Here is a 13,536-nt window from a genome sequence, read left to right on the forward strand (position 1 = left end):
ACATTCGTAGGACATGTGCAAACCACCGAAGTCGATGTTTCAAGAAAGTGACACCAATTTAATTATCGTCGCTGTGACCGAACACACGATGCCGAGCTTCTGCATTACTAACATGGCGTCTCCACTGGATGTCAGCAATCCTTCGGAGAAAACGATGATCAAGCACAGAGAGCTCAATACAATTTCATTACGTAACAATATTTGTTCATGGTCAAACTCGCGGTCAACCGGAGTAAACTGACATGTTTCAACGAGCTGTAAGGAGCCTTAAAAAACCCACTGCTTATAAGCCGGACGTTTCGCAAAGGCGCAAGCGACTTTACTCGCCATTTTCATGACATCATGCAATTGCAACAAATACTCATCTTTACTTTTCGGTGGGCTGATAGCTAGTCTTTAACCTAGCTTGGTTCGATATTTAGTTGTAACTGAAGTTGCAACTAATTTACTGACATCGACCCGTTAATGACGATGAATTTGTTGGCCACTAAAACGTAAGGTAAATGATCAGAGTCGAAGTAGGCATTCCAAAAGGAGCGGAAGTCTTGTAAACAACCACGTCAGCGGTAGCTGATTGCGATGTGATCAACCTGAATCCAGGCTTGAGATGCAGAAGGAGGATGCCAGGTAGCACATTGATGATGACTGTGTTGGTAGTTAGTGCTAGCCGGAAAAAGGTTGTGGTCTACGCACAGTTGCAGTAGACAATTACTGTTATCTGACCTGCGACTAACAAGTCTCCATCGGCCACCTAAATGACTCTCTTCTGTGCCTAGACGTCCGACCTGAGCATTCAAGTCTTTGGCTAGTACCACAATAACTGTCGAACGCACTTTCTGTAGAAGAACAGTTAACTGGTGGTAATACTCATCTTTGATCTCATCCGGGCTTCAATCTGTCGGACAGTAGACGCAGATGACGAAAAGACATCGTTTCCTACACCCATTTCTTCGCCTTTTGATGGAGCTTTCTAATCTAAAAGCACATAAATGACTGTCAATGGGGATCCAATCGGTTAGTGCTGCCTCAGCTCTAGCGCTTAGTGCGACACAAATGCCAGCTAAACCAGACGAAGATGTTACAGGGTCCCCGAATAAACTCACATGAAACAAGATTTCTGAAGCGATGGATGTAGGGCGAATTTTTAGTACTTTACTAGGGTCTTGATAACGGGTCTTGGATAAACAACGGACATCGATATTAAGGCTTTCTAAAGACATAGCGAACCGTATATGTTGCCCGATTCGCATTAGTGTGCGAATATTGAAGGAAGCCAGTTTGAATGGTATACGTGGTTTCAGAAAAACTGGTCCAGTATCCGTAGTTAGTGGTAGCATTTAACTTTCAACCAGTCAGTGACTTGAGGTCGCTTAGATAGGACAGGGTTTCCACCATAGGTGAGCTGCTGTATAAGTCGAAAAATAGGAATACACAAAATGGGAATGAAAGGGAGTAGATAAGTGACGTAGTATAAAAGAAATAAAAACGAATGATATCAAATGATTGTGAATATGGTTTGTCCGAATGAGAGTTGAAGTAAAAGTAATTTTTCCAGTGGTAATTATCATTTGATTTGTGTGTGGGCTGTGATACTGCCCGGATGCCCAAACCAAAGCAGATGTTTTCTTAGATGGCCACACCCCGAGCCTTTGACGTAGAGGCCTAATCCACAAGGCAGTGGAGCAGCGTTAGGAGATGCTGTCTCATAGTGGCCGGTGACCAACAATAGGTTCGTACGCCATTTGTCTCCTCAGGATCCCGGAGCCCATGTGCACCACAGGTTTTGAATCAGGGTTTTCCAACTCCCCTTGGTTGATCCTCCCTACCCACCAACCTGGTTAGAGCACTGGGCATTCGCTTTTCATCCTCTCGATTTCGTAAACAACACCGTCACGAGAAGGCAGTGAGTGGGACTTCAGAAAGAAAAAAAACTGTAGCTTGGTTATTTATTTTTGTTAATTAAGAGTTAACCTATTGATGATGTGAATCATATACATGCACTAAATTGTTGATTAATTAGTACCACATGTTTTCAGTCCGATGCATTCAGACTTGGTTGTTGACCAGTTAAATAGACCATAATATAATGTTGTAATTTTGATGAAGATTTCGGAATAAGTGGTTGGATCTGTAGAGGATTTGTGGTTGATGTATAAATAAATCACCATTTGTAGTCTTGCCTTTCTCTTTACATCGAGCTATCCGTCCTTTTCTAGGTATACAGTAGCAAGTAGCAGTTTTCTCGCAGTAAAAACAAAATTGGATACCAAGATATTGTTAAGGTAAAGCAATTAGTTACAAAAATAGTGTTCCTGACTCTATAAATTAATTCACAATCAATCTTCCAGTGTGTAGCCATCAACTAATCATCGGTGTTTTGTACACACATACCTGTTGTATACATTTAGCTTGAATCATTACCAAACTAGAATTTATGATTGGATAAAAATGAAGACCTGAACATATCAGTGTTGAGAGTTTTATTTATGTAAATTCAAATGTTTCAATACGTGATTAGTAGAAACGTAATGTAAAATACTTTTAAATAGGCAATTCTAAAATACATGGATGTACTTACAGTATCCATTTCTCTAAGAAAAAAGTAAATTCTAACAGTGTCTAAAGATCCCTTCACATTTTCAGTGCATTCCTGTCTAAAGTACTTAGGTAGGTGAAAAGTTTTCAGGCAATTAGAATAATGACAATAAATAAAGACATGTTCATTATTGTCTCTGTTTATTATTTTATTCGACAATAACTTTATTGGTTATAGAAGCAAATAAGTAAAGTAACGCTATATAATTAATGACGTCATTCATTTTTAGCTATATTCGTAACTAATTAACTAGTCAAATAGCAATTCCTGGAACCTCCGCTACACTGAATTAGCCTAAACTTGGCGCGGCTTGTTATTACTCATATACCGATCAACAAGCAACATTTCTATGAATATAACTAATATATACAACTTATTGATTAATTATATCTCCCATCATTGTTCGGTATGTTTTGATTTCCTTTCTAATATGCATTTGCTTATTTCCTGTTTTGTACCAATAACAGAGACAGGTAATGTATTAAATGTAACGTTTTACCTCTTTCAATAATAGATTCGCACACTTTGGGTCAACTGTGCTGCAGGAAAATACTTGTAGGTAAAATAAACATTACATTTGTACTTTAAAATATCATCAATTCAATTTACCGTCTTAGAAGTACGAGAATGAGTTTTGAAATCATATTCAGGTACTTCAATTGTTTTACCGTCGCGTAACCTACGTAAATGATTTTCTAATAAATCAAGATCAAAAGCGCTTGGATGATCGAAATTATAATGACAAGCAACAGCTTGAAGTTTTTGCTCTGGAGTAAGAACCTAGAATATATTAGCATAAAAAAATAAGGAAAAGAGAAAGAAAAAATAATGAAGAAAAGTATTTCCCAAACAAAAGTACTTCATTTCTACATACAAATACCTGTACGTCACCATACAAAATGATAAATATTATGTAAAATGTGATATGAATGCAAACCAAACTGAGACAGTAACTTGGTGGTTAAAGTACTTGACTTTCAACCACTAGGTTGTGGGATAAAACCTAGATTCGTCTACTTCAGTGAGGGTTTATCACTAGTGTTACTAAACCTTACACACAAACCACAACTAAGAAGCCGACTATACGAATCTATACATAGCAAATGAGTTACATTAGTAAACTACAGAAAATTAAGGGAGTAAAAACATTCCGAGAGGTTGACATTCATATATTATTGATGTCCCTATAAAGGATTAAATCTACTAGTCAACTTGCCCTTTTTGGCCGTTAGTATAGTTCATTAGAAAATCGAGCTCATGAACAGTTAGTAACCGACCACTTTGTATCATTCTGCATCATCTTTCGAATAGCACTCCATTCAATTTTATAACTAAAACGTGATCATGAACCCAAATCTCTTTTTCTTGAATGTACACCTATTTAGCCAATTATTATACACCGTTCAAAATATTTGGCAGATAAATGGTTTTTAACTCAACGTTTACAACTTTACAAAATTAGGGGAATGAAGGGAACGGATACAAACAGAAATAGATAGATGGACAGACACTAAAAACTATCGTCGACGTCTTTTCAAAAGATAATCAAACACACAGCCTGTATCTATTTGTTAGTTTTTTACTTACTAACAAAACTATTATATTTTTGTAGGTGTTTAATGCTAATAACTAAGTTGAATTGGTTATAAGCGGTATTCACAGAAACCTTATCATTACTATGAGACGGATACATAACGGAAATGTGCATCGTTTCAGGACAAATATTATCAAAATTATGAACAAATATTGATAACTGTTTCCCGTTTTCAAAGATTTAGTCAAAATGATTTTAAAGCACGTTAACTCAACGAAACTGAGTTTAAATATAGTTACAGAAATAATGACTAGTTCTTATTGGCTGGACCTGCCCCTTGCTGCTACCTTGACGTGGTGGTCGGGCTTGTCTATCGTGATGAACCAATCGTTCCTCAAGGTCCTATCATGCAAGACAGATCGGCTAAAGAGCGATAAAACTAAAAGCAGCGAACCCAAGGTACGAAGACGAAGTCATACTGCTGACTGTACAGAGATGTGATGGCAGTAAGTTGTTTCCTTCAGACAACCAGCATAACAACAATGCTCTCTTACCACAATGAGGGATGAGGTTAAAAAAATGTCGACCCTAAAATTGCACACTTCGCCTTATCCCACGGATTTCCATCTCTGGAGTTAAGGTCTCGACAAGTACTGAGCTAACACGAAAAAGTCGTGTGTGACTGACCTCAAGTAGTTGTCCGTTGGACACTACGGTCACGCTCTCAGGTCACAAAGAACACCTCTAATTCAATTTCCTTTCCAGGTACCTTCAGAAGAACCCTTCTACGATGTGGGCAACCGGTATGTGATAACCGTCCTAATACCTCTAACAGCACTCAAGATAACTGTATTCATAATCAATCTCTCTCTTCAATTCCTATTATTCCCCACACCTCAACTTTTAACACTAAACTTCCTCTTTCGGCTTCCTCCTCAATTGTCGCCATAGCCAATGATTCTAGTGACCAAACCACTGTCCCAGATCTGCTGAAACCTCACTCCAAACTACACATTGGAGTCTTCAACGTACGTACCCTGTGTCAAATCGGTCAGCAAGCTTCCTTGTCTAAGACCTTAGAATCTCGTACGAATGATGTATGCTGTATTTCCGAAACATGTATACGGGATCTTGGTTTGGTCAACCACTTGACCTCATCTAGCCAAACGCGGAGCCGACGAGATACACCCTCCGTTTATCTGACGTCCCGATGGCAAGTTCTCGTGGACTGACGGGTCTAAGCACAGCACTAAGTATGAGGGCAGAACAAGCACTATTAGAATGGATCTCCGCTAACATTCGCCTATGTACTCTTCGGCTAAATGGCTCCATAAGAACTCGGAAGGACAGGGACACACATCGTTGCCTTTTCGTCATTTCTGACTACGCTCCCACAGAGTGCAGCCCGGATGAAGTGAAATATAACATTTATAGAAAGCTCTCTGAACTTTATAAAGCTAAATACTCAGACATAATACTCGTTGTAGGTGACTTTATTGCCCAGTTAGGTAGCTTAAACCAAACAGAAAGACATTTAGGTGGTTATTTTGGAATTCCGTCTCAGCGAACAGATAACGGTGACCGTTTGCTGCAACTGTGCTCAGACAATCGTTTATTTTTAGCAATCACTAATTTTAAGCATAAAGTGAGACATCGTCTAACATAAAAAACTCCTACACCAAACCAACGATGGACTTAAATAGACCATATTGCTATCAGTCATCGTTGAAGAAGCTCAATGGAAGACTGCCACTCGTTCTAGAGTACATGTCTAGACTCTGATCATGCTCTCATAGAAGCACGCATTCGCTTGCGCTCCACTGGACGCAGTAAAGACACTCTAAACTAGAAAATGGACCTCTTAAAAATGTTATCAATAAGGTTGACTTTTATTGCCCGTACGTTGATGATACTTTCGTTATTGTCGATCAGGACATTGGAAAAGAAGAAAAGGAAAAGTTCTTCATCACTCCAGTACACACTCTTCTTAAACTTTGTACCCCTTCACTATAAAAGAAACTTAGTCAAATGTCTGGCAAATAGAGCTAGGAAGATATGCTCGGTCGATACAATTAACAAGGAGTTAGAGCTCATACATAATATGTTGATTGAAAGGGGCTATCCACAAGGATTCCTGAAGAAACACTTGCATTTAACAAATAAGAAAAGAAAGATATCAACAGTTGCGAAGAAACCGCTCTTCCTGAAACTACAATTCAACGGCGATTTAGCTGATGATGTACTACGGGATAGACTGACTAAAGCAGTTAAGAGAACGTTTAATGCAGCCGACCTCTTTCTTTCGTACTCGACACGATCTATGGTGATTCCTCAACTAAAGGATAAGTTACCTGGTTATGCCACTTCTATGTGTATCTACGAATTCAGCTGCTCCTGTGGAGGAGAAAGCTATATTGGGCGCACTACCAGACAACTGTACCAAAGAGTAAGTGAACACCTATCCTCATGACTAGAAAAAGGTACTGTCAAGGCAATACGGAGCTCGGTTCTTTCACACTTGATCGATAGAGGTCATATAGTTGGCAGAAATAAGTCATTTAAAGTTATTTATCGTATTCCTACTAGTTTTCCTTATGGGGTTCTATCTCGTCTCTTACACATAGCAGAAGCTATAGGAATTCCAGCCAACAATCCAAACCTTTGTGTTCATAAGAAATTTGTAACACCCTTATCTCTCCTTTGGCCTTAACAAGTAATTTTATTTTCCATACTCTTCGTTTATTTTTCTTTACCCCCTTCTACCAATTATTTATTTATTTTTTTCAAATATATGTTTCACGGTCCAATTATCTGAACATTTCTTATTGCGTAATCTTATAATTTTTATGAATGTTATTTCAGTGTCCATATTTTTCTAATCATTGACCCATTTCCCATCATGTAACATTGACTCAAGCCCTTATTATTCTTATCACAACTAGTACACCTGTCATCACACTACCAATTTGTACTATTCACTTATTATTTTTAGTTATGTAATGTACTCCACTGTTATCATTGACTGATAGACTGCCTTGATTGGTTTAATAATTCCGTATATGCATATAAATATTACTGTATATTAAAGCCTGATGAGGATCTAATCGAAAACAATATTGTTCGCTTATATATGTTGTACTCCTATCTGACTGGTCGCAATCACTGTTTTTTTTGTATTATTATTATTAATGGCTTTATTCAATATAATAATCTGGTACAATATAGAATTCTCTCCCAATATACGATAAAGGATCAAAACCATCCTGCGAATACTACAGAGGGATTAATTTGACTAATATAGCATCTAAAATACTAACTTCAATAATTATTGGACGCCCATCAAAGACTCGTGAACTGCAAACACGTGAAAATCAGACTGGCTTCAGACCTAGTCGTGGCTGTATCGAACACATATTCTCTATTCGTCAGCTTTTAAAACACAAGCATGCACATCGGCGACCGACAATGATAGTTTTTATTGACTTGAAAGCAGCGTTTGACTCTGTAGAATGAGAGGTTTTGTGGTAGTGTCTGTCGTTGAAAGGTGTACCTCAGAAGTACATAAACCTTGTGAAGGCTCTTTACTCGAAAACTACTAGACGAGTCAGAGCTTATGGCAAACTGTCATATGATTTTGCAACCCTAAATGGTGTCCGACAAGGCTGTCCACTATCTCCACTTTTGTTCAGCTTCATCAGAAACCTACTGCTGGAAATAATGATCTCGTCAACTGAATTTTCAGGAATCGATCTCTTACCAGGAGATCAACTTATCGACTTGGAATACGCAGATGACATAGTCCTGTTTGGTGAAGACGCTGACAAAATACAGAGTCTTCTGTTAGAACTGAGCAGCAATGCAAGGATGTTTGAGATGGGTTTCTTCCCCCGTCGGAATGCAAATTGTTACTTCAGAACTGGCCTGCGTCAACGCCTGAACTACGGACAGGGAGTGAAGTAGTCAAACGCGTTGACAACTTCACTTATCTTGGAAGTCTGATCAGCCTCAATGGGTTGGTGTCTTACGAAATCCGTGCACGGGTTCAGAAAGCTCGTTTGACTTTTGCTAACTTACATCACCTATGAAGAAGGCCAGATATCCATCTATCAATTGAGGGACGAGTATACAGTGCGGCATTTCATTCTGTCCTACTTTACGGCTTAGAAATATTGCTCATCTCTGATGGGATCACCAGGTACGTAATAGTAAGGTTAGAAGCACGGGGTATTAGGGAATGATGGTAAAGTAGTTGATGAGGTTGTAAATCTTCATCGACTGAGATGGTCGGGCCACGTATTACGTATACCTAATCACCAATTACTACGACACGCAATGCTGACTAGTGTTAGAGAGAGGTGGAAAAAAGTTAGGGGCAGATAAACCCAGACGTGACAACTGTACATAAAGTCACCAAATTTCTGGTCTGATCCATGTCGGTAGATCCTAACTACATGGTTGGTATCCGCGTGACTATCATAATTAATGGATGGAGACTCTGTGTGACATGGCTCAGAATCGAATGAGATTTGTGAGGCGCATATTTATCTGGTGCTTCCTTGTACCAATATTTGTGTGTTTAAATAAATAAAATTATCTGGTGCTCAGAATCGACCACAATAGCGTAGGTGTATACACTCTCTGTCTTCCCTTAAACCATGAAATTAAAATTGCTTCATATCCTTCTTTCTTCCTGTACTATATCCTTATATACAATCTTTCTTTTATATATTAACACCACTAAATTAACTACTATGAATTCAGTGTTCATCTTGTTGTTCTAATGAGGTATGGCAACTGGGACTGATGCATATATGTGCCTGGTCCTACGTTGTAGCTGACTAACTTGTTGAGGGAACAAAAAACATAACGTGGAAGATAGTAACAACTCATCCCATTAGCCTCCGTAACAGCCAGAGTGGGACGACGCGATAACACAATTCAACATACCCAAACAGTCCTGGTTTATCAGGTTCATAAGCCCGGACAATCCAGAATTTCTGGGAGGTGATCCTTAGAATAACATGACTTGCCGATTTGTGAAAGACAAACTTTCAACTTAAAAGCTTGCTTATTATTTTTTGAATTTTATTAGTTTGTTACAATACTTTATGAGTTTACCTACTACAAACACTTTTAATGAATAAAATAATATCCCAACTTCTGATCCTTATAGCAAACAGAAATCTAACGAGCCCGGGAAGCCTAGTGGTAAAAGTGTTCGACTTTTAGACACCAGGTCCTGGATCCGAACTCCACGACACTTTGGTTTGAGCAACCGGGTGATATCATCAATCATTACAATTAGTGTGGCTCATTACGAATTTCCTGTTAAATGAGTTAATCTAACTAATTACTGAAATTATGCAGAATTGAGAATTAGACTAACCTTGTAGTATGAGTCCAAACTTAATAAACTGACCCACTGTACATCCAGACTTTCAATAATTACGCGGGCAACAGATGTTTTACCGCTTGCACTACCTCCACATATACCGATTACAAAAGGCTGTTGAGTTTGTCCCTCAGCATTATACCATGGTGGACGTCCATGCGTAAAGATAGTACGATTTCCTACGCGAAGAACTGGTTCCGGCAATCCCCAGGCAGTAGAAGAGACGGAAACAACCTGAAATGTTTTTCATACAACCAAATTGCAAGCTAACAAAGAATGATTACTCCACTAAATAATAACTAAAAGCAACGACCAATGTTACACTAAATATCCGTCAAATAAATAAGGGGTTTTACGGTACAACAGTCTGATAAATAGCACTGTTATTAAAAAATAGGTGGTCGGTTCAGTTTCTGATAAACGTTTGGCAGATACTTCAACGTGTTTACTTTATATGTTTCGAACAGAACTAAACGTGTATATTGGCGTCAATAATGGTCCACAAAAGTAACGCATATGATACAATGAGTGACCTTCATATAAATAACAAGCATCCACATGAGATAAACCAATATTTGAAACGTTTTTGGAAACCGTAAAGAAGGTTTTTAGAAAAACAATCAGGTGGTAATGGAGAAACGTGTTACGTATAAAAGACCTAGTTTTATGGTGACAATAATAATATGATAACAGTCACGGTGTTTAACTTGAAGCATGCAGCGAGATAACGAACTAGCGAAACAAGTGAACTGGAAGCTGAAATAATATTGGTGAATGAGTACAAGTTAGAGATTCCGATGTAACTTTGTGTTAAAATGGGGGAAATGGGAAGAATTTCGCTAACCTCTTATAATATGAATCTTATTATACCACCCATTAATTTAATGAGGCCATGAGGTTAATGACATGTATAAAAGCTTTTTTTAACAATACGGATTGTGGGAATAAGTCAATACGTGGAAAAACCATATGCGGATGGTGTAGCTATGACTCAAAAGTTAAAGCAATAATATTTTAACGCTCAACCAAGAGTTAAAAGTTTATTTCATTATTCCCAAATTTGCTGGCTGAGAAATAACTAAAACCAAAAAATGAGGTACAGTTATCCAGAACTGTATTACCTAATACAGTGAACACATTGGTCTCCGATCACAACAGTAGCTATCACACATAGATTAAATTCCGTGTACGGTTCCGTATATGGTTTTATGGGTGATCGTTCACATAACGAAATGGCCAAAAGTAATATTTTCGACGTCATCGTCAAAAAAATTGGTGAGTTCCATTGAAAAGTTAGATGCATTCTGTTGACAAATACTAATCAGTTTGAAACCCTCATTTGATACTGAGTCGGCTGAATACGAATACTAAACAAACATTTTCCCCCAAAATTTTATGTTGAAGTTCAATCTCGAAATTATAATCTAATTTAGACAGAAATATATGCATCATTATTATATGGCATTATTGTCTCAATTTCGCAACCCAAGATTAAAGAACAGACGAATGTCCAACACCAGGCTTCTAAAACACTACAGCTGACAGCATTAAGGTAAAAGGACTTTTAAGATAAAAAAACAATGAAACTATTTTCTACCTTCGGACTCTTATTAATCCTCGGTACATCTGTGTGTGTAACTTCTTGATCATAAGAGCTGTAAAGAATAAAAGTAGTTAGGTAAATAAATAGTACTTGTAATGTATAAGGGATATTTCGGCAACTAATAAGTTAACCGTGCAATTTATCATTCCTTTCTGAACTAGTTTAACTGGTTGGATAACACTAGGCCTAGCCAAAATAACACAATAGGCACCTTATTGGTGGTACTTTTGTAGCATATAGGTAAAGAACATAAGGTAGGTTACTTGACGAGGTGTGAAGTTTTGGATTGTTGTTTTAAGAGGATGGGTAAATGAGTGCATTTAAAATATATAATATAATATGTAATATAATTAGATTCTAGATAAATAGATAATGAAAATATAGTGAGCTCACTAAAAGGCAGAAATTTTTCAATTCAGATTAAAATAGGGTTTGAACTTCCTTTACATTAGTAGTCTAAGTTTTTATAGACAAAATATCGAAACGAAAACTCAGTAAGGGATAGTTACCGCAGTAATTCATAAAAATTGTAACCCATGAAATTACGCCGTTTATAATTTGCATAGAGTGATGTGGGCTGTACAGATGAAAGCGACCAACTACTCAAAGAGTTCCAAAGGGTTCAAACGTGACTTCTTGATTTCAACTGAGAATGAAGTTGTTTTTGCTAAATACAGGTATGACAGGCGGGTTAAACGACGAATTCAACGTTTGTTTTAATGACCCGCATACATGTGAATTGACCTAGCGATTTTACATAAATCCAGGCGTAATATCGATCTGAATTATTTTCAGACTTACATAAGAACCCAAAAGCGATTCGGAGATTTTAGTCCAGTACTGATGACTACAAAAATTCAGAAATTTACACTAATATCTAAATATCTCGGTTGAAAACCTCAACAACTTGAAGCCGTAGTAAGATTAAAAGGGGTTTCAATGGTATTGTACAATTTTCAGTGCCTATAAACAACATAAGAGCTGAGTCCCCAAGCGACCAAAAGATCTGAACATTATTATTTGTTTCAATACCCATCCAACTAAAAGAACAAGTGCAGTTTATGAAAAGAAAAATAAACTGAAAAACCCTGACAGAGTTAGTACGTTTCCAATATGAGGTAGTTGTTATGATACATGAAACAGCCGACTGCTTAAGTAGGTATAATTTCCAGGATGCTTATACATATATATATATATATATATATATATATATAGCTTCAGCAAAAACAATCTTATTATGGTACTCAATACGCAACAAGGACCCGCCTTTCACTAATGTCCGACTCAGAGCTGGAAGCCATCTGACCACAGGAAGTTGACGTTGGCTGTCAGCTATGCGCAATAGCCAAGGGCGACCACGCGATGCGTAGCGCATTAATGAAATTTCGCACACATAACTGCTCAGTGCCTCAAGTGCCATTTGCTCCAGTATATGAATCCTCAATAACTTTGCTACGAGCTTGCAAAAACCGGTCGACCTATTTGTGCTCGCTCCTCGTTGTTTTACTACAGCACACTCACCAACCTAACATATTACTAACCTCACTTGGCTCACGTATTTCCAATATCCATATTTGTTACAAATCCTTCAAATGGTTCAAATGATTGTAGACGGAATAGAAGAAGCTTCCGCTTAACGGGCTTCCGTGTCTAGTAGCAGTGGATCACCAATACCTCCAGCTAGGGACCTAGGTATATTAACGATAATAGGAAGAAAAGAAATTGGTAAATCATAATGAGATGTTATCCTCAGTGCTTAAGAATAGGTCAAGTTTCCTCCTGAAGGACTACTGGAAGGTCGCTTGGACTAGCTCAACCGGCAGCGAATTCCAGCATTTGATAACTCTCAAGGAGTAGAAGTTCTGTCTACAGTCCGTTCTGTGTTTTGTCTCCAGTTTCTGGGTGTTACCCCCTAGGTTGGTATTGTGACTAAGCTTAAGTAGATGTTTAAGGAGATGACTAGAAGTGTTAAGGATACTGTAAGTCATAAGAAGGTCACCTCTAAGATGCCTATACTCTAACGGGTAAAGGTTAAGTGGTTGGAGGCGCTCTTCATAAGGTTTGAACTAGAGCCCTCGAACTGATTTCGTTGCTCGACGTTTGATACGTTCCAGAGTGTCCTTATCCTTTTGGAGAGAGGGAGGAAATATTATGTTTCCGTACTCTAAATCGAGACGAATAAAACTGTTGAAGATTATGTGGGGAGTTCTACCGTCAAACTGGTCAAAAATGAGATTCAATGTCACCAGTGTTGGATCCATTTTGCAAGTGAAAATCCCTCCATGCATACACTTGTGATTTCTTCCTTACGCGTTCTTTATTTGTATATGTTGTTAACATTTTTGATGCTAATTAAGACTGTGACGTTTAATTTTCTTGGTTTTATTATCGTTCTTTATTGAGTCTCTATG

At 37.9% G+C, this 13,536-nt stretch overlaps 1 protein-coding gene across 1 annotated transcript in view; it reads right to left on the reverse strand.

Annotated features, from left to right (window-relative positions):
- Positions 1-12,491, reverse strand: part of Smp_207070 (ethanolamine-phosphate cytidylyltransferase) — a gene marked incomplete at its 3' end in the record, with an annotated part of 28,074 nt that extends 15,583 nt beyond the window's left edge. The window contains exons 1-4 of the mRNA XM_018798130.1: positions 12,392-12,491; positions 11,120-11,177; positions 9,517-9,756; positions 3,206-3,376 (exon numbers count right to left, since the gene is read on the reverse strand). Coding sequence (XP_018653103.1) covers positions 3,206-3,376; positions 9,517-9,756; positions 11,120-11,177; positions 12,392-12,426 — 504 coding nt within the window. The 5' untranslated portion in view covers positions 12,427-12,491. The remainder of the gene's footprint in view (positions 1-3,205; positions 3,377-9,516; positions 9,757-11,119; positions 11,178-12,391) is intronic.
- Between the last annotated feature and the right edge of the window lie 1,045 nt (positions 12,492-13,536).

This window comes from Schistosoma mansoni, chromosome 6, assembly GCF_000237925.1.
Source record: "Schistosoma mansoni strain Puerto Rico chromosome 6, complete genome".
NCBI lineage: Eukaryota > Metazoa > Platyhelminthes > Trematoda > Strigeidida > Schistosomatidae > Schistosoma > Schistosoma mansoni.